This window comes from Halichondria panicea, chromosome 2, assembly GCF_963675165.1.
Source record: "Halichondria panicea chromosome 2, odHalPani1.1, whole genome shotgun sequence".
Lineage (NCBI taxonomy): Eukaryota > Metazoa > Porifera > Demospongiae > Suberitida > Halichondriidae > Halichondria > Halichondria panicea.
Genome location: NC_087378.1, coordinates 835,697 through 860,798, shown reverse-complemented (window position 1 = coordinate 860,798; position 25,102 = coordinate 835,697). Strand labels below are relative to the sequence as shown.

Sequence of the window (25,102 nt, the reverse complement as noted above, 5' to 3'; positions counted from 1 at the left end):
TATGAGAGAAAAAAACTAAACATTGTGGCAGTAGTGGCTGTTGAGATTCTCACAAATAACACAACACATTGTATGTTAAAGCAATAAAAATTGTTAATTTATAATCAACAATCTAAATTGAGAGCTGCTAAAGTATTGACTGTCTGTGTGGATTGTGAGCCTCCATCAGGAGACTGTACAAATGCTGCTGGATGGACGTCAGATATCTCCTGCAGGAAGAAAGATATTAATCTGAGGTGCTATGGGACACAAAAAGTGAAGCAACTTACCACATAATGGGCTGAATGTCCTCTATCTCCTTGTAGCATTTGTCCTCAACTGCAATCTGACATAAAAAAAGAATAGTTATAGCTATGCACACGACATAATTACAATAATTATAGCAAAACTCAATAATTATAAGCACAATAATTAATAGGTGGACATTAGAAGTGTCCAAATCACGCAACATAAATTATGTGTCCACACACGTGCCCATGAGAAGAAGGTAAGGAAATGGACACACAACGCACTCACCAGCAGTGACTGCAGGAGGACGTACAGCTCTCCATGCATCCCAGGGCCTACAACAATAAGACCCTAGCTCCTCACACAATTCTGTGATCAAGGTGATCAGGCACTCACCTACAACACTGGTGTCCAGAACATCTTTAGAGAATTTACTGAGTACTTGACTGTGCTCTGCCTTGAGATGATTTCTAGGGATCTATTGACAAGGGGAATGAATCAACGTTAAATGGTTAAACTATGGCCTTTAGAGAGTTATATATGTCACAATGACATGTTAAGCTCAACTTACTTGCAGTATGAGGAGTAGCAAGAGCTGACACACCTCACACCTTTGTCTCAGTACTGCATACGGACCTAGAGAGAAGGGGGGTACTGTACTAGGTATTTTCAATATGACTTTCAACTTTCCACCTTCTTTGCCTTTTGTCTCGCTGGTGATTTTGCTGATTATAGATAGTGCACTGTCGTATTCGCCTGTAAGAAAATGGTTACAAGTAGATGCATGACAACTAATTCTATGGCTTTTTCTTACGTAGTCGTATCTTGCACAAAGCAATTTCTTCCATAGTCTGCAATTGACATTCTGGTTTCTATAGTGACAAGCATAATTAGAATCCAGCACACATGTACACACAATCTCACGTTATTTTGAAGATCTGCTGCTCTATTGAGAAAGGTGAGAGCCTCGTGAAACTTCTTAAAATGCTGGAGGGAAGATAACATTTTGACACAGATGGAGTTCTTGCAAGACAATATCTCAAAATGCAACCCTTTGATAATAGACAGTACCGACACTATCTCATTAACACATGTATCACTATGTACCTTAAGTCTGTGAGCAATTTCCAAGCAGAACATGGCAGCCATCACTTCGTTGCCTTGCTTATAGTGAGCCTGGTGGAATGACCTTCAATTTGATCGAGTGCTCAACACACACAGAGCGCAGACCTACCTCAATGGCTAACAAGAAACACTGTACGCCAGCGTCTAAACTGTCCCCGTAACTGGGGTAGCCTCCAGTGAACAGAATGTCTTCGGCAATAAGGAACTGGCGACCTGCAAACACACACCACACAGTTAGCTGTATGGTACTACTACTTAAAAACGTTACTTTTCACATCTAAGCTTGGTTTTAAGGAAAATGACTAGATCTATTAGCATGACAGAGCACACTAGATACCTGCATTGGCCCAAGCTTCACCTTCCCCTGACACATCACCCAGTATCTGATCACATCTGCGTGGAGGCATACATAATGAAACTGAAGACACTTTCAATAATAACTGTGTACCCTTACTTTGCCATGGCCGAGAAACATAGAGCAGCGTATTGAGGGTTCTCTTCGTTCTTCAGGGCATTCGCTAGCTTACCTGCAAGTACCATTTATATAGTAGAGAAAAACATGTGCATCTAGCTAATCCACTTACCATAGTCATCACTGGCCTCTCGGACATTGGGTTTCTTCATGAAACGTCTGTATTAAAGAGATGATAAATGGTAATCCATGGTACGATGATTTCAGCAGTGTAGAAGATAATTATTGGCTTGAAACTTGCTTTTTGAGTTTCCCTGCCACAATCCTGTACTGAGAGAATAGCTCATGGCTTCTGCTGTCCAAATGATCCAGTTTATCTTGCTTTGAAGACATCATATATAGTCACTACAGTACTGGACTCTAGTATTAGTATTAGTATACTGTGCCAGCTTGACACTGTGTTATTGGTGTGCTGTAGATAGAAAAAGGTCAGAGAGAAAAGAAGAGGGGCGTGGCTGAGTGACTGCAAGGAAGCCTTTGCCTTTTAGCTTGTCAGCTTTCTCTGCAGCTTTGTATTGATTTTGGTGGTGCAACAGAATAATTTCAGAAGCTGGCAATGTCTGAGAATCAAGGTACATGACTTATAAAAAGTTATAACACACTGCACTGAGCAATTCATGTATAATTATATCTACACACTTCATCGAATTATGTTTGCAACCAACCTTTTATATAATGCTAAGATGTCTATCAATTTTCCCTCCTCTTTTCCTCTACTCCACACAGCTTTGAATCCGACCCCCACAGTGGAGGTATTTTATGCTGCCAAGGCTCTGCTGGGTGAGGGGCCATTCTTTGAGCCTGAGACCAATCAGTTACTCTGGGTGGACATTGATGCCAACTCCATCAACTTCCTTAACGTGGACACTGCCCAGAATAGGTCAGCCCATAACCTCTGTCAAATACATGCACTCTGTGTAATCTTTTCCCTTTCGTGCTATATGGTATAAGTATAGACTAGCCTCGATCCCAGGCCGCACTTCTTGAGGGCGGTGAAGGAGGCTAAAGTATAGACATGCAGAGAGATCACTTATTACGTGTTTGGTTTGTGTAGGTCCATCAAGTTGCTGGACACAGTTGGGGCTGTGATCCCTATTCAGGGCTCTACCAATCTCTTAGCTGCAGTAGGCAGGAAGCTGTGCATTGTGGACAGAGAAACGGGTATGTTCCTAGATTGGCTTACTGACTTATAACTATCATTAGACGTGGTACATGTAGTACTATACTGTGGTGTGGGACCTAGCGTTAAATAGAGCAATACTTATAAGAACGGCCATAAACTTAGTTCCGCTCATCCAATAACTTACAATTTTCTGAAAGCTTAAAGAGAGGCGTTTTATTATTTTGCTATGCACAAAAGTCTATTTTGGGCATTATCAGGCTTATAATTATGGACTGAAATAGGAAATTATGGCCCGTTCCAAATTTGGGATTTGAGCATGCCATCTGAACGGGATCCTTCTAAGCTATCATAAAATGAATTTATTAGAATCAGTTACAGAGCCAATTCTACGTACATGAGATATCTTACAAGTATGTGCAGGACACAAATTATTGTATCGGCATATTAGTTTTGCTCTCACATCACCACTATCGCAGGTGCTGTCATAGAAGAGTTAGCTAGTGTGGAAGAGGACAAGCCTGACAATAGATTCAATGATGCCAAATGTGATGTCAATGGTCGTCTGTGGGCAGGGACAATGGCAAAATCGCAAACTCCTTTGGATGGAAATCTCTACACTTATGCTGCAGGTAAGTTTATTCTGTGCAACGTGCATACTCCCCTGAGAAAACTTCATGAATGCTATTATGTTTTGTTCCATGCAGGCAAGCTTTCTCTATGTGTGCCGGGAGTCACTATTTCGAATGGCCTTGGTTGGAGCCTCGATAACAAGACCATGTACTACATTGACAGTCCACCAAGACACATATACTCATTCGACTACAACCTTGCTGATGGAGCGATTGCTAATCAAAAGATTTTGGTCGATTTTGGGAAACGAGGAGATATTGGATTCCCTGATGGCATGTGTACAGATATTAAAGGTCGGATCTGGGTAGCAACTTTTAGTGGAGGTTGTGTCTCGTGCTTGGACCCCAAAACTGGTGACCTGATTTTGTGCGTTGAAATACCTGGAGCTAAAGAAATCACCTCGTGTTGCTTTGGAGGGCCTGATCACAGTTGGTTGTTTGTGACCTGTGCCAGCCTCTCTCCCACTGCAGGACCTAATGGAGGGAGCGTCTTTGTGATCAAGGACTTGGGAACTAAAGGACTGCCTGCTAACAGGTTTAAGCATTAGTTGTGTTGTGAACGTACAGAGTTAACCTATATTTGTTTGGAAACTTAATTTGACGTAATGGAATATAATATATCATGATCATTTTGTTAATTGCAATGGATTATTTCAAAGTGAAAGAAAGATGTTATATATATAATTCATTATTAATACACTGAACATATCACACTAGCCATTATACAAAATACAAATAAACATGATTGCCTCTCTCAATGATTTGAGAGACATACATAAATAGAGTGCACAGTCAAAATTCTGGGGTGCTGACAAAGAATACATATATACGAATGTTGAAGAGTCATGATAACACACAGCTAACCTATGCAGTTGAGCACATAAACATTTATACACAGAGTCGAGTTAGGTTATGTCCTCATGCCAAACATTGACAATACGTCAGTAGCGAAATCTCCAAATCCTAATCCATCTTCTGTTTCTTTTATTGTACTGCACGGTGCCGGTGTATTAGTAGTGTCTACCCCATTCTCAAACTGAACTCCACTGTCAATCGACTCAGAGCTAGTACGACTGTTCACAGAAGCAGTCTCATCTTGAAGCCGTGAGATTAGACTGGGACTGTGGAGTTTGTTCATACTCGAACTCGACTTGAGCTGTGGGCTTGCACTGGATTGCCGTTTAGATCCAACGATATTTGCTGTAGTAGCCGAAGGAATCATTCTGTGATTGTTAGTGGGATAGGCGCTAGTGGCGAGGCCTTGACTGGACAGCACAGGGCTGTATGTAGAGCTACCATTTGCACTGTCCACTTCTGGTGATAAATGTGATTTAAGTCCTTCTTCTTTAGTTGATGCTAGACTCTGATCGGACGCTGAGATTGATAAAGGTTCGTCGAGAATACTCAGGTCAAGGTCCGAGGCACTCACAGGGCGTCCTTCTGATGCAAAACTGTCTCTGTATGAGTGTTGACTGAATCGCCACGAATGCACATAAGTGTTGAGGTCTGACACGTCACCTTCCAGTTGCTTAAATATATCCATGAGGGAGCGATCTGACTCCTTAATCTCTTCCTGTAATGAGGGAGGAACAGGTGTAATTTAATATATCTATACAAAGCTGCATGCATCCATAATTTATACTACTTGTGGGATATCTGTCTCACGAACACAATAGGGTGTGTAATACAGTACTAATTGAGCTCCAAATCAAATAGTATGATAATAGTCAATAGAGCAGCGATAGACACATGACTCCACTATTGTTACTGCATGCAGGTACAAAATTGTCACATTAGACAAAGTATGAACAAAATGCTAGCAATGTAACAGACTATCTGCTTAGCTCACGTACCCTGACTAAGTATACAATGAATTGTGGGAAATAATGTCTCTAAAGCTACACAAATGCACATGCAGAATTCAGTCCTAATTAAAAAAAAATGTTCTTAATTTCAATTTCTTAGGTGAGGTGTTGGAGTTGTAGTGTAAGGAATGCGAACCAAACCCTATACAGTGTCACACCCTGACATACACACCGTTGTCAATTATTCGATGCCTAGCAATCCCACATGCAACGACCAGTAAAGTTACCCAACAATACTGAATAGAGTTACATTGAATTTATACAACAATTGGTGTTGAGTTACTGTCAGTGTGTATACGCCTAATTACTCATTCGGCCCACTAATTGCGGACAAGCAAGTGTGTCCTTAAACGGGTATATAATCACAGTACTTGATGTCCTTCTATCAATAGCTATAATTCAATTCATGACAAGTATCTATAAATACACGGTACTGTTAGTTTCCAGTCACACACAGAGCTGTCTGTGTATGTATGTACCAACTTTCAATTTATAGGTTACATCATAAAGGTTTAGGGGAAAGATGTGTAGGTCATCACATTATTTGCCTGTTTCAGTATCAAAAAAATGGGGAAGAATTGTTGCATCGGTTTATGTTTCTACCCCCTACACAATAAATCATAAAGAAACTATGACTTTTGGAATATCATGAAATTGTATTGAGGCTAGATTACAAAGCTCCAATATTTCCCCACAGTAGGAAGTTAAAAGCATGTGAGCTATACTGCTCAACAGGTGAGCTAACCAGGTGTGTTGAGGTAAGCAGATCAAAGCTTGTTATGGCTCACATGGGCCATAATGGAGTGATAGTGTACTAATACCCATCTCAGTATTATTACTCAAGTGGCAGAAAATCACAAACTGTTGATGCATGATACCTACACACAATTCGAGCCACTCAGACTGTACTTATTGTTCTGTCTAGCAGCCCGTGTTACCGATGTTATCCACAAGTAACTCCCCAATTTACCATAGACGCCTACAAGACCACACCAGAAATATTTGAAGCTTTACCAGTAACCTTGAGGTAAGAAGACAACACACACACAGCAGCCTCAGCTATTACACAGGTTTCCCACATTCAAGCTATAGAATGTACAAGTATTGGCCACACTACATGAGGTAAGATATTTATTCGATTATGGGTGCAAGTTACGGAAAGGCTTCTCTATAGGAAAATGAAGACACACGTCTTCCTAACAACACGGCACTCATAGAAAGTGCTTTCAACAAGTTATCTAGAACTGAGAGTAATAACAGCAGCCCACTCAGCATACACTTTCCTTGCAATCCATACACCAGGCCAATATAAACACTGGCACACGGCAGACACCACATCAAAGGTAAGTATTACTCTATATGCTGAATGAGTAGTAATGGAGTCAGGGAGTCAGATAGGCTAGCTATGGTCACAGGTATGCAAGGCCAGTTGTTCTATTGTTAATGTCTACAAGTGGAATGCATTTAGCATATGCTGTTGGTCACGTTACAAGCCATAGCAGTGAAACTTTTATTTTACCTAGACCACAAATTAACATAAATTTGTACACAAGCACTACACCAGCCTAAACCATAATCTGAGCAAGAAACTGCATACATGACAACTTTCTCATATCACAAGTCAGGGAGAGCAGCGCTATACAACCTGAAATTGATACACGTGGGGGAGGGGGGATAAATCACTTAGACTCTCAGTCTGCTACACGGCTCACACCACTGGTCAGTAAAGCATGCATGTCTATAAACAAAGATACCTCACATCCTTGAAATGCATTGGTAAATACTCAACAGTGGCATGATGCCTTACTGACACAGAAGCTGTATAAAGTGCATTGAAAATGTTATATCAGGTGGGATGCACACAGACAACAATCTGACTGAGCGTTAAATCGCAATTGGTGTTATTACGCAATTGGTGTTATTATCTAATCGAACATGATGGGTGTGAAATAATTATGATGAAGGAAATGTTAGCTATTGTTTGCACCTACAGCCTGGAAACTTAAAAATATGAAGATAGCAACAAGATACAGATTCTGATAAGCTAGCCACATTATGATAGCACAGGGGTCAGTCAGTGTGTCTGCATGTACACTACTACATGCATGGGTGACTTGTGATTATCATCCAACAGGTTAATTGGCATAGGCCTCACAAAGCACCTGTCTCTAAGGGTGTTAGCACTGAACTATAGCCAATATTTACCTACAAGAATTTTGGGTGTATGGAAAACAGCAGCTAGGCATCAACACACAAACCCTTTGTTTCGGCTCTAACAACATTAACTACACTTAGCCCAAGACCTAACACTCGATATACAGCATGGTCAGCAAAGTGACTACATGAGAACAGTACTGTTCTCCCACCCACCAAGTCGTTGCATGTCTACCACTTAAGTGCATTTATTGGGCCTTTAGAGACCATTAGCTAGTGAATAACCGAATTGGCCCCACTAAGATAGAGCCAGCATAACAACATTCATGCCCCACTAGCTGATAGGAGTGTCTACTGAATGTAATACGAAACTTTGCAGGCCGAAACTTTGCAGGCCACGGATAGAGTCATATCCAAAACAGTTCATTATGAACGATGGTCGTACAAAGAAGTGTAACACACCAGTACCCAAAAGGGTTGACTCACTGGTACGGTAGGACTAGCTAGACATCCAATATGGCAATAGCAATTATAAATGACAAATGACCATCGTTCATGTTTTGGATATGACTATAGCCATGCATGTTTGTGATAACTCATGTGCAGCATGAAGCTATTATACAGTTAATACAGTAACCCCAGACACTCACCAATTCTCCTCTAATCCAGATCATTGCAGAGTCAATACTCTTGAGTCTCTCAGACACACTGGAGTCACTGGAAGCAGTTGAGTGTCCATTCACTAACGACCTCTCTCTCTGTCGAATATACTCCATAGCTAGGTGTCTTCTTCTGGTTAGTTAGCACTGACTTGTTCTTATTAACACAGAGTTGCTTCACAATTGATAGCGTAGGGGCTTTTGACCTGCTGCAAATAGATTTGGCTTTTTGTGTGTCGACTGCATGGAAACCCCTCAAGAACGGTGTCTGCATTTCCTATGAATATCATTAATTTACAATTAATTTGTGCGCATGCTCACATGCAAAATTCATTGTTGGGAAGCTTGCAACATCACACAAAAGTCAGTCAATCTGGCTCAGTTTCATAAAGATGTATATATAGCATGCAATTGAACATATAGACTGGATATTATCAATCGAATTGAAATTGCAAATTTATTGTTAAAATGTGCGATAACTTGATAAAAACATGGGAAAATAAGTTGCTGACAGATTTCAAAACCGAGTAACATATGCATGCATCAATTCTAATACCAGTGTCTAGTGTTATCATGAAATAACGAAAGCTAGAACACACTAAATAAATCCTTCCGCCAGGGAAGATCAACAAACACTTTGTACATACACAGTGCACAGGGCGAGACCTGCTCCAAAGCTTGTGTGAACATACAGTCATAAATAACAATAAGTTTGTAAGTTTGATGTGTTAGTTCAATGACTATACATCGGGCCAGTCTCTCGGCTTGATGACCCATTGGGCATTAGGGTTGACCTTATACAGAGAGCACATGTCTGTGTCTGGAGCTAAGCATCGCTCACCTGTGTGCGTGTGTGTGGTGGAGTGTGTGTGTGGTACATATGTCATACTTGATTAAGTAAGATACCAAAATAGAAGTGAACTCTACACTAGGAAATAATACAGTCATAAATATACATACAAATTAGCAAGAAATTTAGCGGAATCTAGACATATGGCACTTGGAAGTTATAGCACTGCCCCAAGATTATGTTAGCTTCCATGGTGACTGTCAATTAAAGGATGTGGTGAGGAAATGACAAGCATTACAGTGTATCCATGGAGATGTACATTTTACCGGTAATTACAGCCCGTACTATATTATGATTATAACTAAGGAACAACAATTGCAAGGGAAGTCACGATAGCTAAGTCACAAGGATCAGAATATCACTATGGAGACATGTGTACACTTTTAGGGACAATTACAAGCAAGCCAATAGCTATGAGCAAATAAGGTAGCAGTGCCTATTCAAACATATTGTTATACACAGAGCAACAAACAAAGTGTTTACGAGAATACATTCCAAGTACTCAGAAACATTAGAAACCCTGTTACCTCTCCAATAGGTTGGAATGAGACAACCTACGCACACCACATGCTAAAAGTTTTCCATTATAGGGTAGCCTAAAATTATACCTTTATACATTCACAGCCAATTCAACTCTTTGTACTGAGGCATTACTTAAAACTCATAAGGTGGTTAATAGCAGTTGGTTGGGCAGCTGGGAATGTGCTGTGGCCTATTACTGGTCAATGGTGCATCATAATTGCATTGGTATTCAACTCACCAATATTTCCACCCACTTCGAATACAAACTGCTCCCCAGGATTGACATCTTTACTATCTTCACTGTCATCTACGGGGGAGGAGGTCCCTTTGAAAAATGACTCCGTGAAGTTAAACCCGGACACTCTCCTCCGAATCACATCCTTATTGAGACGAGATCTCTTTTGCAGTTTTAAGACAATGTCACCAGCTGTCATTCCGTGAGTGATGTCGACAGCCATACACACACGAGTGTACAGAGGTGCTTTCACTTTCACTATGTGTGGGCCAGACTGTGCGTGGAAAACAAGGACTGTTATTAGGTGTGCTCTGACAAAAATGAAGACCATTAAATAATTTTGGCTACTCTTTCACCTCACCCACAAAAACAAATGGTGCTACCTCAATATCCCATTCATTATTGGCCCTTTCTACTGGTCCACATGGAAACTAATAGACTCTGAGAATGTGTTGTGTTTAGACGGCCACTGGCTGACTAGACACATCAGCTGGCAGGTACAGGTGAGATTTGGGGGAGGATACTAAGGTCAGTGATGTCACGATCGAGAGTAAACAAGAGCCCTCTGCTAATTCCCAGCTCTAAGGAGTCAACCATGCCCACATGTCTATCATTCGTGGGCTGATGATAATTACTTAGTGATGCCTGTTAGGAAATTGATACTAACCACCCTATTGCTTGAGAATAAAGAATAAAAACAGTGGCGGATCCAAACAGGTTTCATGGAACCCCTCTGGAGCTCAACTTACTAGCTAGCTGTACTATTAGCTTGAATGCTCGTACTCTACTGCTGCATAGTTACTGGAATGATGTCATGCAATTGGAACTAATGTGTGGGCAGGGCCATCTGATGCGCATACTGACTGCTGAGGAAGAGTGGTGACCTTTTTTAGGGAAAATTCACAAGAATCAGCGCCTGCGCAAAGCAAGGAGGGAGTTTGCAAGACCAGATCTACAACCCCAGTAAAATTGTTACACTTTTGGAACCCCCTCTCAAAATTCCTGGATCCGCCACTGAACAATGTATACACCTAATGCATATACATGCTATACAAGTGTTGTCCTTACAAGCAAAGCTCACACAATGTGGTTATTTCAAGGGGAGACAAACACAAATCATGTCTATTGTACATAATGGTAGAGTAGACAGACTGGCTCCCACCAATAATTAAATTTGCCCTGAGGGAATATCAATTTCTAGTTTCTATATAACAACCATCTTTACCACAACCTAAATTGACAAAGTTACCACTTCCTACAATGATGACCCTTTACCATTATAAACTTACGTAACTTTCTACAATGATGACCCTTTACCATTCCAAACTTACTTACAAGTAACTTAAATGACCCTTTACCAGCCACACACAACACAGACCCTAAATAAGTGACTATCTAGCTAATGTATGCACACTAGCCAGCACACTACATGACACACACACACACACACACACACACACACACACACACACACACACACACACACACACACACACACACACACACACACACACACACACACACACACACACACACACACACACACACACACACACACACACACACACACACACACACACACACACACACACACACACACACACACACACACACACACACACACACACACACACACACACACACACACACACACACACACACACACACACACACACACACACACACGGTCTTCACCTGTGGATCGTGTATTGATGCCATACTGGGTTCCTTCCGCTGCATTTGCTTGAGAGCCTTTTGCACAGAGCGAGTGCTCAACTTCTTCATCTCTATGTCATACAAGTATCTGATCTGACGCAACATCTCACCAGGAATCTATAGCATAGAGAAATTACATCACTCATGACAAAATGTTGTTGACCCAACCAGTATAGTTATCCAGTATAGTTATATAAAAGTGAGATTTTGATCATTAATTTTTAGCATTAGGTAATTTGGTGCTACTATAAATAGACAAGAGTCGTGGCATTAACTGACTTAATAGCTACATAGTTTGATGTGTATCAGATTCTGTGTACACAACATGACATCACAACAAGCGACAGAGTGCATGACGAGAACTAAACTCTGATACACAAGTACACGCACTTCCTCTTAACCAACACATTCTTAGAAGCCACTAAGTTAACGATTTCTCCAAGACACGACAGAAAAGAGAATTTATGGTTTCTAATGGTTTCTAATGGTGAGGGTGCAATGCTCCACTACATTGTGTAGGAGATATTTGTGGGCAGACTTGTGTCTCAATCATTATACTGAAACCAAGACTTACAAATACCCATGAGGAACAGAAATATTTATTTGACCAAAATTACATTAATCCTTTCCCTTCCTTCCTTTTCCCCAAACACACAAGAATCTTCAGCAGGAGATACCCCACACACTACCCTCTGTTACTATACTAAATAGTCATACAATGAGCTCACAGTCCATAATAGCTGGTGGTACTTGATGAGGAGTCGGACAATTTGGGAAGTTTTAGTGGCTATTCCAACTTCTTCCAGAGCATGTCGAGATGGTAATGCCATGAAGAGATTCGGCGCAATCACCATAGAAACATTGAACAAGTCCATTTTGTTAGTACCGCAATTCTCGATAATGTGTTGAAAGAATTTTAAGAGACGCTGTTTGAAGAAAAGCAATACGGATAATAATTATAATTAGATGTATTAGACACATGTAATTGGGCTGATTAAAATCGACCAATGCTAATTGTTAAAACAAACTGTCAACGAACAATGTTGAGTATGCATACGTGTACATCACCAGCCAATTAAAGACACTGTACAGGCTAGCTAAGCAAATCGAATTTGTGAATTTTGCTATATACGGAACTGTAAACATTCTGCATAATCAACATTGCTCATACAGGGATTGTCCATGCACACATAATAGGAGGAAGGTGGTGGCCAGACTAGACTAATGGAATATGGTCGGTTGGTGGTCAACCTTATTAATAGGGGCCTGCCTTCACTAGACATAATAATCAGTACACTGTAAGGGAATGACTCACTTTGAGCACAGCCTGATGTACAGTGGGTAGGAGCAGCACTAACAGATTGAGAGTCCGTACTTGCTCCTTAAGATCAGTGATCTCAGCTATACTAGCAAATGCTGATAAGTACTCTTTAGTAAGCAGAGGAACTGGTAGTTGCCGTATGAACATCTTCAATAGAGAGCATGCATCAGACGCTTTCATGTCTTTGAAAGAGAATTCTCCCTGATTGAATTTGGAGTCGATTTCTTGTTTGAAGACTTGCAACCGTGAAGCGTTGCCAGGTACTCTGAGTAGTCCCTCCTCGTCCAGACAGCTGTTCTCAATGTATGACATCATCTGCACACACACACACACAGTGTAATTACGTAGCAGAGTACAATAATTATATATATGGAATGTACTGCATGCCTACCAAGACATTAAATCGGGGAACTACAATGTAGGTTTCCAGGAAACAGGTTCTTATAGAGCAGATTGTTTACAGCTGCTAATCCATCGTGACACTCCCAATGTACTCCCACCCCTAACAAGCCCTTTGATAGTGTATGAGACCTATTATATGAACTTTTTTTGGAGGAGGGGGGGGTTGAAACAAATTTGTACCTCTTCCATGATGAGAGGGATCTGTGTGTGGGGCACTCTCTGCTGGTCAGTTTGCAGTAGAGTGGTGAGGGGGACTCCAAACACACAGTTCTCTGAAAAATAAAAAACAAACATAAGAACCGTGAAATTGGCATAAATTCCAATACTTACATACATATTACACTGGGTGGGTGGGTGGGTATCGAGTACATCTCATTAGCAAACAATTATTGAGTTTTGAGTAGTTTACATATTGCTGCCTACACATCAATTGTCTAATATAATACTGGCTGCCAAAGAATTGAAAACTAACAAGCATGCTGCACTGTAGACAATACTCGCCCCATTCAGCTATTTCTGGCACACCCCCCTCCCCCCTTACCGGGTATGTTCTTGAGCTTGGTGGCTCTTCTCGGCCGCAGAGGAAGATTGTGATCGTCAAAAGTGATGGTCAACTCCACTAGAGTAACACTTCGTACCTTGTCCATGTCTGGGGGTGAAAGGTCATTGATGTAGGTGAGTCCCAGAGCGTCTGGCATCACCATGAAGTTCTGTGTGGGCAATGAGAATGTATCCATAGCAACAACACGTGTATCAGCACCCCCACAGAGTGCTAATAAGGTTAATAACATCGGATACACACACACACACACACACACGTATGTATTGTATTGTAGATACAGTAGAACAGTTTTAGAGGGATATTTGTAGACTTACCGGCAGATCTGACATGTCATTGCTGCCATTGCTGCCATTGCTGCCAGTAAATTGGGGAGTTCTGAAATCCTATAATGGCAAGAGCAACAAAATTATAATTATGTAACTGTTATATAAACACTACTGACAGCGTTTGTGTCACGTAAACCACTGAGGGAAGAGAGGCGATTGTTTGATGTATTATATCAGGGATATTGAAACCAAACCGAGATAAAGTGCTGTGAAAAACATTCCTCTTAGAGCCATTGTTAATGAAAACATCTTATCCATACAAGCTCAGATATTGTAGGAAACACAGCAATTAAGATTTCACACACAACACAAGCCTGTATACATCATCTAATGAAGCTATACCGTGCAGTATCCTAATTGGACGAAATCCACTCTACCCTCAACAACATTACACAACAGCACACACAACATACTCCATAAAATACACATAATTGTAGAGCTATATGTTAGTACAAGTGTGAATGCACCTACAACCCATCACAAATCTCAATCACAACACTCACCAATTTAATGTCCTCTGGTGTGGGGCTGTCAGTAGAACTGGCGGGAGATAGTTCAGCCACGCGTAGGTCAGAAGGGGGGGAGGGCCTATGGTTGGATGCAAGGGGAGGGGGCTCGGGGGAGCCAGAGTGGCCGTCATTCAGAAATTCATTACTGCTCCCAATGTCCATCGATAAAATACCTGAATCTGATGATTGATGGTGAGCCGGTTTTTGTCTAATTTTGAATCCACGGTGACGATCGCGATCAGATATGGACTTGCTCCCACGTACAATCTCCGCAGACGAAACTGGCTGCCGTCCAATCGGATTGCTCGCTGTTGACTGTTGTTGTGAGGTTGTGAGTGTGGAGTGTGGGGCTGTGGAGTGCCCTGGACTTTGTAGGAGGTGTCTCGAGGGGGTGGGAGAAGCACGAGGACTGGACCCAGGACTGGGGGAGGGGGACACTCTTGGGCTGCCATCCACTCCTCTGCTATGTAGCGGTCGAATTGCAGTCGGCAATACACCAGCCGATTTAGTGGGAGACGTTTGCTGTAGAGGACAACAAATATTAAAAAAGCATCAACACACATGTGTGTGCATTACTGGTTGTTGTTGGGAGTGTGTGTGTGTAGCTGCCGTACACTAAGAAGTTTGATGCCAGGTATGTGTGTGTGTGTGTGTGTGTGTGTGTGTGTGTGTGTGTGTGTGTGTGTGTGTGTGTGTGTGTGTGTGTGTGTAGCTGCCGTACACTGAGAAGTTTGATTCCAGGTATGTTTGAAGGAGCTACAAGAGTACAACAACCAAGCTACAGTATAAGCATTCCCTGTATTCTGTACATTCATAATGTCCATCCCTGAGATTGGTGGAGACCTGTACGCTTAGTTGCAAGTTTGAGAGTCAAGCTCACATACACTGTACACGCATGCACTGATCACACTATCAGTAAGTGTGATTTAAACAAGGCAATGTTTCCGGTAGAGATACAGTGGGTCAACTCCCTCTTGTACTGACAACTCTGCAACAGTTTACTCTACAAACAGCACCTACCTCGTGAATGACATTGTATGCAGACATTACAGAGAAAGCTTAGAGTATGTTAGGGTACAACTCTCAGTCAATGAAAGCTTTCAAGACAGGAATGTTTTAATAATTGAGAACAGACGTCTCTATCATAATAGGCAAGTCATGCTTTCGTTACTACTGGGAACACATAATTATTCTATAGAAGTGCATTCCATGTACTCAAAACATATTCACACAGAGCTATAAACACTAGTACTCCAAAGCAACACTGATACTGATAAGTTACAACACTAGGTGAAGTGGGATGAAATGCCCCTAACAAGAAGGGCTATTAGTATCCATGGCTAGTACAAGGCATAATTACTCAACGACATAAAATGCAAATTACTAACAAGCAGTATCACTCGTGTGAAGGAAGCACGATCGACTGTAGTGTTGATGTCAATATTTAAGAATGTGCAACACCCACTCTGTAGCTACTACATGTGAGGCGGACACAGCAGACTATCTAACACTGTATACACAAAAGCCATAATAACTAAAAGTAGTCCATTCACACGAAAGCCATTCTGAATCTATTATCACATGAATTTCCCACTGTAATTACGTACAGTACACATACATACACACATTCCCAGATGTTGTTTTTAGAATCAAGGAAGTACCATAAGGTTGGTCCTACTGCTGCATTTGATACTGTACTACTGTGATTATACGGTGCCCCTATAAGACAGCTGCCGTACACTGAGGAATTTGATTCCAGGTACGAAAGAAATACAAGAGCACAACAAACAAAACAGTGTGTACGGTTTAAGGTTTCCATTGAAATGCTGGCCTTTGAAACATAGGAATTGTCCATAAAATCACTCAATTATCAGGGACAGCAGAGTTGACACGATTAAAATGCATAGTCTACTCAGTTCAAAGGTTCTATGGAGGATTGTGTACAGTAAACAAAGTATTAGTCTAAACATACAAAAAAAATTTAATGGCTAAAATCTTCCACAGGCTATTTAATGTAATACAGTAATGTACACCTACACACACATAGCCTCGATTCCAGGCCGCACTGAGGCCTTGTGAAGGAGGCTAACACACACATAGCTTCTAAACATATAAATCTCAAAAATGAGAGAAAGCATACAGTTCTGTTAGCCCACAGACATTAGCAGCTGTACATGTATGTACTAGGCACACTTACCCTGTTTGATGAATTAAATAGGTTCCTGACATCGGACCTGCTCTTCTTCTCTCCGTCCCTCTGTCTCCTCAGCGTAGAGCGGAGGGTGTTCATTCTCTTGCGGACTACTGCTTCGTGTTTCCGTGGTAACACACAGGTGCCCAGTATGTCTCCTCCCTCCTCTACACCATTGCCATCTGATGATGTGAAATAAACGTCAATTTAAGAGTTGAACACAGTGAAGTAAATTAGACTGGAGCTGAATGGGACATGCTTTTCGGTAGTTATTCAGAGTTGTCAACAACATTTTATCACCTACACAACCAATCTCTATGGTTCTTCCATTATTACATAGTCAAATCACGGCTAGTGTCATGTCTCTAAATAAGCGAGCACTGTGTATACACAAGCTTCACACTACGTACATCAATAGAGAGAGTAACAATGGCATTGTAAGGATGTCTCATCAGCATTCATTAGTCAGCAAAGAAACATTTCTGCAATCCAGATATGCATATCAATGAGTCCAAATTAAGTTGTATGACTTCATGAGACGTTAATTCCCTTCACTATAATTATAGTACTCAGTGAGCATTCTTATGGGGAGCACAGGATAAAGTGGTGGGAATGTGCACTGAACTAAGGGAATACATAGTTGTACTATGACACAGTTACTATACTGCATCGTACACTCTGACTTGTGCACTGTAACAGGGCAAATTTATATGGTTAGCTGTATTGTCATTAAGATGGGAAGCAATTTTGCACCCGTTGCGTACACAACGGTATGAATATATTATAATATACTTGTAAGATAATTAACATAGGCATACACTCCTTGGATAACTAGTATGCTTGAATGACAACTGAAGGCACACCGACAGCTATCAACATGGGGCTGGCACAATGCTCACAATAAGAGCCATGGTAACCGAGTTAAATTAGAGGGGTAAATTGGCAAGGCTCCGTGTTAAATACACGATGGTGATTGTCAACAGATAGTCCCACTACTACGCAAGTCGACACATAAGCAATTGACTACAAAGTGGAGACAAAATGATAACAAGATTTCAGTTCCGGTAAGGCATAGAGATAGTAACCTAGGGACTTGTCTCTGACATGCAGTATATGGTATTTGTCATTAATGATGAAAAGGAGCCCCTGGCCATACGAGTGGGTGAAGTATGAATTCATAGACAGACAGAGTGCTAATCATGACAGGCATCCACACTAAACCATTAATGGTAGGGCAGGTGTACACAACATCACAACATGTACTAAGCATGGAATTGCAAATTAGGCAGTATGGAGAGAGACAATGACTTACATTGTAGCTTGTTCACTACGTCCCCAAATCCAGCTCTCTCCAACCAAATGGCATCTGGATCAGCGTCTATACCTACAGGCAAGGGGTGTTATTGTCTGAGTCATAACTGTCATTGTGCGCATGAAATGGAACATAACAACACTGATACCTGAAATACGTACACGCACACACACACACATTGAGGGCAACAACACAACACAAGGACCAAACATTCAGTCAACTATACGCAACTAGAGTTGAGGGGGCTGCCTATATACAATGGAAGAAGAAATATATTGCCAATTAAATGAGCTCATAGAATGTAGGCGGCAATTGTCCCATCATGTTTGTGTACACAACCACCACACACACTCCCACCCACCTCTTGAGGCTAAAAGCTCAACCAGCCAAGAAATGCATGTTAAGCAGTAGTACGTACAACCACATATTCGTCTTCATGCATGAGCACACACTGTATACAGCTTCACTTCGTTACAAAGGTGATGAAACACCACTTGATTCTAACTAGCAACCGAGGTTTCTATAGATTCTAAAAAAGTATCCCTTAGTCACAAGCAAGCATGCTCAATGCACAGCTGCTGCAACCACCTCACTGTGCAAGTTTCCATAGGGCCGGCCAGGGATACCCCATACAGTGTAATACAGTAAACTACCAACTCCCTATGAAGCGTTCTACTTTTGTGTAGTCTACAGGCCTTGCATGCAGTCTAGGCTCATGTCTCAGCAGCTACTTATCTTGTCCCATGCATGTAACCGTATTCTCCTCACCTGCAGAGCTCTCCTCCAGCTCGTCTTCGCCCGTACCAGGCCAGGAATGACCTAGGGGAACAGTAAGTGTGGAGCCTTCTCTGATGCTACGCCATTCATCGTAGTATAAACTGTCGATGGTCGCACTCTTTGAGTAGGCTGTCAGCTTGGCAGTCATAGCAGACTCTCTGTGTAACTCTCTATACAATTACAATATCTTTCTAGTTTTGAGGTTGATCTTGATGATGATCTTACTGTACTGTATTATTAATGTTGTGGCTATTAATTTCACGACCTCTTCTAATTAGTGGACGTCATAACAAATCACGTGATAAATTGCAACTTGTTTGGGGGTGGGGCTCCAAACAAAATTTCATTACAATTCAATAAAGAAAACACAACAACAAATTATTAATGCTAAAGTAATTCATTAAGTTTGTGGCTCTCGGCATCAACTTTATACAGTCTCTCTCCCACAGGGACGTGAAGCCGGTTACTCTCCTGCAAAAAAACATTATTAGCAATCCATAACGCAAACAATCTCACCTTCCTAACCTCCACAAGTACCCTGTTAGTGAGCTTCCCGCAGAGAATTTTTCTGCAATAATGAAATAGGGATGACATCACAGGCTAATCTATTTAGGAAGTTTGTCATTATCTTCAAACCTTTTATCAACCCACTATGGTGAGTAGGCCAGGGGAGTGATTAAGGTAACTTCCTATTACACATTCTTACTACAGACTACGGACAACGCAAATTTAATTAATGAGCGCTAAGCAAACACATACAGTCCATTTAAGGTGTACAAATTACCTCTAACTGTTCAAAGGTTCATCCTTACCTTGGCAGGTTTAATCTTGGGTTTTTCAGTGCAAGATCGTCCAGTTCTCCCACTGAGCTCTGGTTGAGGTAGTAGGTCTTGTCATCCAATGTCAATGCAAGATAGTTTCCAAAGGGGTCATTCACAAACAGTGCTGTGTCACCAACTTGCAGCCTAAATTACATGTACGAAAACAACAATAAACAACAACAAGTTGTGTAATATAATTATTGTACAGTATGTGGACTTACGTTCCAATAGATACTGTCATGACAACCTTAGAGGAAGAAGCAGGTGGTGGGAAAGGTTTGAATGGTACTGACGGTGATTCACTTGGATCCAACGATGCAGGAGGACTGAGTCCCATATCTCTCTTGTGCTCTTTCAGTTCTCTTTCCGCCTCCATTGCATGTTTCATATGAATATCTCTTTCAGTACTTATGTCAATGCACTTCGCTTTTAGGACTTCTATTTCTTCGTAACATTTTGCTTGCTTTTCTTTAGACTCACTCAATACTTTGTCTCTCTCATTTCGAGATTGCTTCAAGTCATTTTCACAAACTGTTATCTTCTTTTTTGCCTCTTCAGCACGTTTTTTAAACTCTTTCCTCTCTCTTTCACATTCTGAAAGCTTGTTTTCCATTATCTTTAGTGCTTCTTTCTTATGTCTTTCACTTGTCTGTAACTGCAGTGCTACATTATTAGTTGAGGCAATTTTGCCTTCAATTACTGTTAGTTTTTCTTTGCTTTCTTTTTCTTTGCTTTCAGCATTTCTAACTTGTTGCTGTGCTTTATCTAGCTGAGACTTGAGACTGTTAATAGCTACCTGTGCTTGTTGATATCTACTTTCCTGCAGTTGTTTTTCTGCTGCACTTGTCTCTTTAAGTTGCAGTAACTCTGATTCCAATTTATCGTATTTCTGTTGGAGCATTTTCGTTTTATCTTCATATTGTTCAGTTGCATGATTTAACTCTAGCTCTTTCTCATTAAGTCTCTTAGACACATTTGCCAGATCTTGAACTTGATTAGCTTGTACTATGAGCATATCTTTTTCAGCTTTTGATTCTTCTAGTTCTCCTCTAAGTTTTTTAAGTTGCTCATTCAGCATTTCAACCCTTTCTTTTGCTCTTGTCTGTTCAAGCTCAAACTTTTCAGTAGCTGTAGATTGATCAACTTGAACATTGTTTAATTGTGTGAGCAGATTGTTCTTAGTAGCTATACCTTCGTCAACACATTTCTTAAGTTCTTCTTTTTCTCTCTGGTATTGCTCTATGGCCACCTCTTGCTGACCAACGATAGTCTTCTGGGTGGATATTTCAAGCTTACACTCATCTAATTGATGAGATAGATCATCAGACGTAACTTTAAGTTCCTCATTACTAGATTGCAAGCGCCTGTTTTCAGTTTCAACTTGCAACAAATTATTTTCTTTATCTGCCATGAGAACTTGATGTTCTTTGATCAAACTTCTTAAACTTTCCGCTTCCTCGTTCAGTTGCTCTACTTGAGTAAACAGTTGAGTGGTTTTAATCTGTTGAGTATTGAGACGTTTCAACAACTCTTCCTTCTCCTTATTTAGTTCCTCCATTTGTAATTGTAACTGTGTACATTTGGTACTCTCACTATTGATGAATTGTTCTCTTTCCTTCTGAAGCTGCTCAATCACCAGCTGTAACTGTTCTTTATCATTCTGGAGTTGTTCGACTTGTACAGATAACTGAGTGCTCTTGATACGTTCTTCATAAAGAGATGTTTCAAATTGCTCTTTTTCTGTCGTATACTGCTCTCTATTTAAGTGAATTTTGTGAGTAATGGATTCCAATTGCTCGTGCAATTTTTGCTTATCATCCCCCCCAAGTTGTTCATCTGTTTGAGTATCAGTCTCGGCTGTGGTAACTTTGCTAATGGAGAGTGGCGAATCAGTTGAGTCTATTTGTAAGCTCAGCTCTGTAGCATTCAGTTCCATGTCACTCATGACTAGAGGAGTGGACAGTAGCTTGATGGAAGTACAGTTCAGGTCCATGGTCGACGATCTGCAATTAGAAAGATGGAATCACGTGCATAGAGCATTTCGTATCATACAGGTTCTAACAAGTTGCCTTTACCTAAATTATAGCCTATTCACTCTTATCAAGTTCTTATCAATACCACCTAGGGCTTAATTATTGACAAACTGAACAATTAACATACCTTGCATTCTCAGGGAGGAGATGTCTGATATTCTCCAGGTCTTTGTCAGCTGATAGTGAAGACTTCAGCAACGACTCCGGGAGGTGTACCTGCAATAGGGGCGTTGTTAGTAACACCTCTAAGAGCACTGGGGTACATACTGTTATATTAGGGACCCTGTCTTGTAGCTCAGGGAAGAGTGTGAGGATGAAGTGTTGACCATAGTTCCCCGCAAAGCTCCGTCTCAATAGCTTCTCCTCTTCTCTGGCCCTTCTCAGGAGCTGACTCACCTCTCCAGTTTTCTGTCAGGACAAAAAACACAGTTCTCATGACTAGACAATAATTATAGTGGTGTGAGGAGATAGCAAAAGAATCTTAATTTTATATAGAAAGCAGCTTAGAATATAAATTTAATGATTCTCACCTTCTCAAGAGAAGAGTTGTAGTATCGCCTTCTCTCCACTTCAGACAGGACATTTCCAAGGATGTCAGGTGCAGTACACACTTGCTCTAGAATCTCAAACCTCTTCTTAGCTAACTTGACATGTTCATGAAACATCAACAGTTGATTGTTACTGTCAGCAACTCTCTTCTGTAGCTGAGTGACTTCCTTGAGCTTGGTATGAATGTGCCTAGTGAGAGCGATCTTGCTTCTTTCCATCTCTCGTCCGGATGCTTCTAACTGTTGACAATAGCTGGCCATTAGTTCGAGGGACTTGTGATGACTGAGGACTAGGTCAGCAATGGTGCCAGCATCTCCACTACGTAGGGCTCTCTCACTCGTAGATAGGATATTCTGCAAAACAGGGGAACAGTTCATTCACTCAAATCAACGGAAATTAAGATGTAAATATCAAAACAGAATGAGTTTTTAGCCTAACTACAGCATTCAAGAGGGTCCTCCTATAGTGTACCAATTAAGATATTTATAAATTATCAGCACAGAAAAATTATGTCTCTCTGTGAAGTCATGACTAATCACTTGATGTGTACAGCTACTATACACACACACACGTGCGCAGACCTGAGAAAGTCTCATCTGGGTGTCGACTTTGACTGTGGCATCCTCAGCCAGTGATCGGAGGTGAGCTATCTTCTCAGTCAACTCATCTTCTTGAACAAGCAGCGAGTCAGCACCAGCTGCAATGAGTTAATTAAGACGCTGATACAGATCGACACTGATTGGAAGCAACCTACAGAGAATCAGTTCTGATGATTTGAGAGTTGAGTCAATCCGGTCACTGTCAACCTAATAAAAGTGGTGATGTTTATGACAGGCCGCGATTCAAGCTGTATGCTTTACCTTGGAGAGGGAACGTTGACACTCTGCTCCCAGGTCTTGTAAACTATTCTTCTCATCCTACAAAGTGTGTGTGAGTGTTATCATCCAAGATGTAATAGTGGTGGAGGGTAGACTCTCACATGTGTACTGATCCAGTCGTACAGAGAAGTGGGTGTGGCTTCCTTAGATAGTGCACTGGGAACAGGTAACTGTTGCAGTAGCTTCAAGTGAGATGGGAACCTGTAACAAACTGAGGTAAAATAGGAGGCTTGGGTAGTCCATAGTTCTCACTCTTGTAGCAATGTCCAGAATTGGGGTTTGGCCTGGTTAAATCCTTCCACTGACTTCGTGAACAGTGTCTTGTGTTTCTGGTACATCCTACATAACAAACAACAACGTCCCATATCCATTATAACACACACAATTATCAAAACACAATATGGACAGCGTATATTAATACACATACATTTGATACTGCTATATCTGAATAGCTGAGACCATAATTGTGTATAATTCAAAAGGGTAATTGACAATTATGAAGCAATTAAAGCTCCACTAATACACACACACACACTAGTCTTACTTGATGATGGAGGTGCAGTTGCTGAGAACAGTCCTCCAGCCGCTGACTTGTAGTTGGTACTCCTCCGCCAGCTGACCACAGACACGGCCCACCAGAGCAGAATACTCACTCAGCCTCTGGGGGGGGATCACAAAATATGATCCTAGTGGATTGGTAGTATGTTTCTAGGGACAACAAATCTAGCTAGGATGAAACTAGCATCACACAGACACAGAACGGTAATAAAAAGCACTGCGTAATTTAAGGCTATTAATAATGTATTACCGTATAGCAGGTAATTTTCGTGGGGGCAAAATATTCGTGGTTTTCGTGGTTGGAGGTCTGACCACGAATATTTTACCCACGAATGAAGCGACCTTGCCTACCTTTACCTACAATCCAAGCAGCAACCACGAAAATATTGCCCACAAAATGTCTCAATATTGCTGAACCACGAATATTTTGTCCCCCGAAAATTACCCGCTATACGGTACATCAACAGAGTGAAATCAACCTAACCTCATCACTAATCTTATCAGCAACAATGATCTAACCTTTGCCAGAGCCACTTGTCTCTTGAAGAGTGCTGGTGATGGTTTCAGCTTCAATAGCTCAAGGTGTTGTTGCAGCTCTCCTCCTACAGGGGCAATTGAGTGTGTGTGTGTGTGTGTGTGTGTGTGTGTGTGTGTGAGAGATGCAGATGCAGTTACTAATGATGGTACTCACGATGGGGTAGGATGGTGGGGACGAGAGGAGGATCAGGTGACATCAGGTGACTCCGATAGAACACATACACTGGTTGGCTTTCCTGAAAAATATGACAAATGACAAAATAGATGATATACCACAATGTTTTCAGCAATGTACTATTACACCAATAATTCATAAACACATTAATTAAACACACTGTGATTGCGTAAGCTCCGATGTGCTCTGAGGGGTTCATCTGTCGTCCATCAGACGCTAGCAACACCTGACTACTAGCGTCCTCACCACTCACAGCCTCTACCACCGCACATAGCTCAGACACCCTGCACGATCACACAGAGCCTTTGTTTAGTGGTGATATTAATAATAGTACTGAGCCACATACAATACATTTTACTAGACTACATTCTGGTTAGCTAGCTGTACATTTAGGTTTCAACTCACTTTGCTGTAGGTAGGATGTCTCTATCCAAGTTTAGGAATTTACCCACGTTAACTTGAAACGGTCTCAGCATGTCTGTAGCTAGTGTCTCTTCAAGCAAGCTCATGAATTCATGACTGTGCTGACCTTCTGCTGCGTCAGCTTTGGTGCCAAACACCACCTCCAATTTG

General features: G+C 41.2%; 4 protein-coding genes across 4 annotated transcripts; 1 reads left to right on the top strand and 3 right to left on the bottom strand.

The window, feature by feature from the left end:
• Window positions 1-2: 2 nt before the first annotated feature.
• On the bottom strand, window positions 3-2,253 carry LOC135331823 (40-kDa huntingtin-associated protein-like). The gene is made up of 14 exons (XM_064527079.1): window positions 2,067-2,253; window positions 1,938-1,984; window positions 1,808-1,880; window positions 1,691-1,746; window positions 1,463-1,566; window positions 1,336-1,404; window positions 1,153-1,215; window positions 1,043-1,100; window positions 922-984; window positions 800-864; window positions 625-706; window positions 517-563; window positions 270-325; window positions 3-209 (listed from the first exon to the last, which is right to left on the bottom strand). The coding sequence occupies exons 1-14, from the start codon at window positions 2,159-2,161 to the stop codon at window positions 128-130; spliced, it is 960 nt and encodes a 319-aa protein (XP_064383149.1). The 5' UTR covers window positions 2,162-2,253; the 3' UTR covers window positions 3-127.
• A 7-nt stretch (window positions 2,254-2,260) lies between these two features.
• On the top strand, window positions 2,261-4,223 carry LOC135331816 (regucalcin-like). The gene is made up of 5 exons (XM_064527071.1): window positions 2,261-2,397; window positions 2,552-2,705; window positions 2,880-2,986; window positions 3,425-3,577; window positions 3,653-4,223. Exons 1-5 carry the CDS (start codon window positions 2,382-2,384, stop codon window positions 4,123-4,125), a joined length of 903 nt encoding a protein of 300 aa, XP_064383141.1. The 5' UTR covers window positions 2,261-2,381; the 3' UTR covers window positions 4,126-4,223.
• On the bottom strand, window positions 4,181-19,252 carry LOC135331815 (rho GTPase-activating protein 18-like). The gene is made up of 13 exons (XM_064527070.1): window positions 18,970-19,252; window positions 18,202-18,273; window positions 16,896-17,071; window positions 14,693-15,220; window positions 14,178-14,246; window positions 13,843-14,011; window positions 13,482-13,573; window positions 12,894-13,214; window positions 12,307-12,504; window positions 11,558-11,695; window positions 9,866-10,136; window positions 8,247-9,096; window positions 4,181-5,150 (listed from the first exon to the last, which is right to left on the bottom strand). Exons 1-12 carry the CDS (start codon window positions 19,124-19,126, stop codon window positions 8,996-8,998), a joined length of 2,292 nt encoding a protein of 763 aa, XP_064383140.1. The 5' UTR covers window positions 19,127-19,252; the 3' UTR covers window positions 4,181-5,150; window positions 8,247-8,995.
• Window positions 19,253-19,268: 16 nt separating this feature from the next.
• Window positions 19,269-25,095, bottom strand: LOC135331813 (RB1-inducible coiled-coil protein 1-like). Its single transcript, XM_064527068.1, has 17 exons — window positions 24,935-25,095; window positions 24,690-24,813; window positions 24,509-24,590; window positions 24,337-24,419; window positions 23,804-23,919; window positions 23,512-23,598; window positions 23,361-23,460; window positions 23,242-23,298; window positions 23,136-23,187; window positions 22,963-23,078; window positions 22,363-22,734; window positions 22,100-22,240; window positions 21,960-22,048; window positions 20,021-21,802; window positions 19,791-19,943; window positions 19,495-19,546; window positions 19,269-19,449 (listed from the first exon to the last, which is right to left on the bottom strand). The coding sequence occupies exons 1-17, from the start codon at window positions 25,036-25,038 to the stop codon at window positions 19,366-19,368; spliced, it is 3,594 nt and encodes a 1,197-aa protein (XP_064383138.1). The 5' UTR covers window positions 25,039-25,095; the 3' UTR covers window positions 19,269-19,365.
• Between the last annotated feature and the right edge of the window lie 7 nt (window positions 25,096-25,102).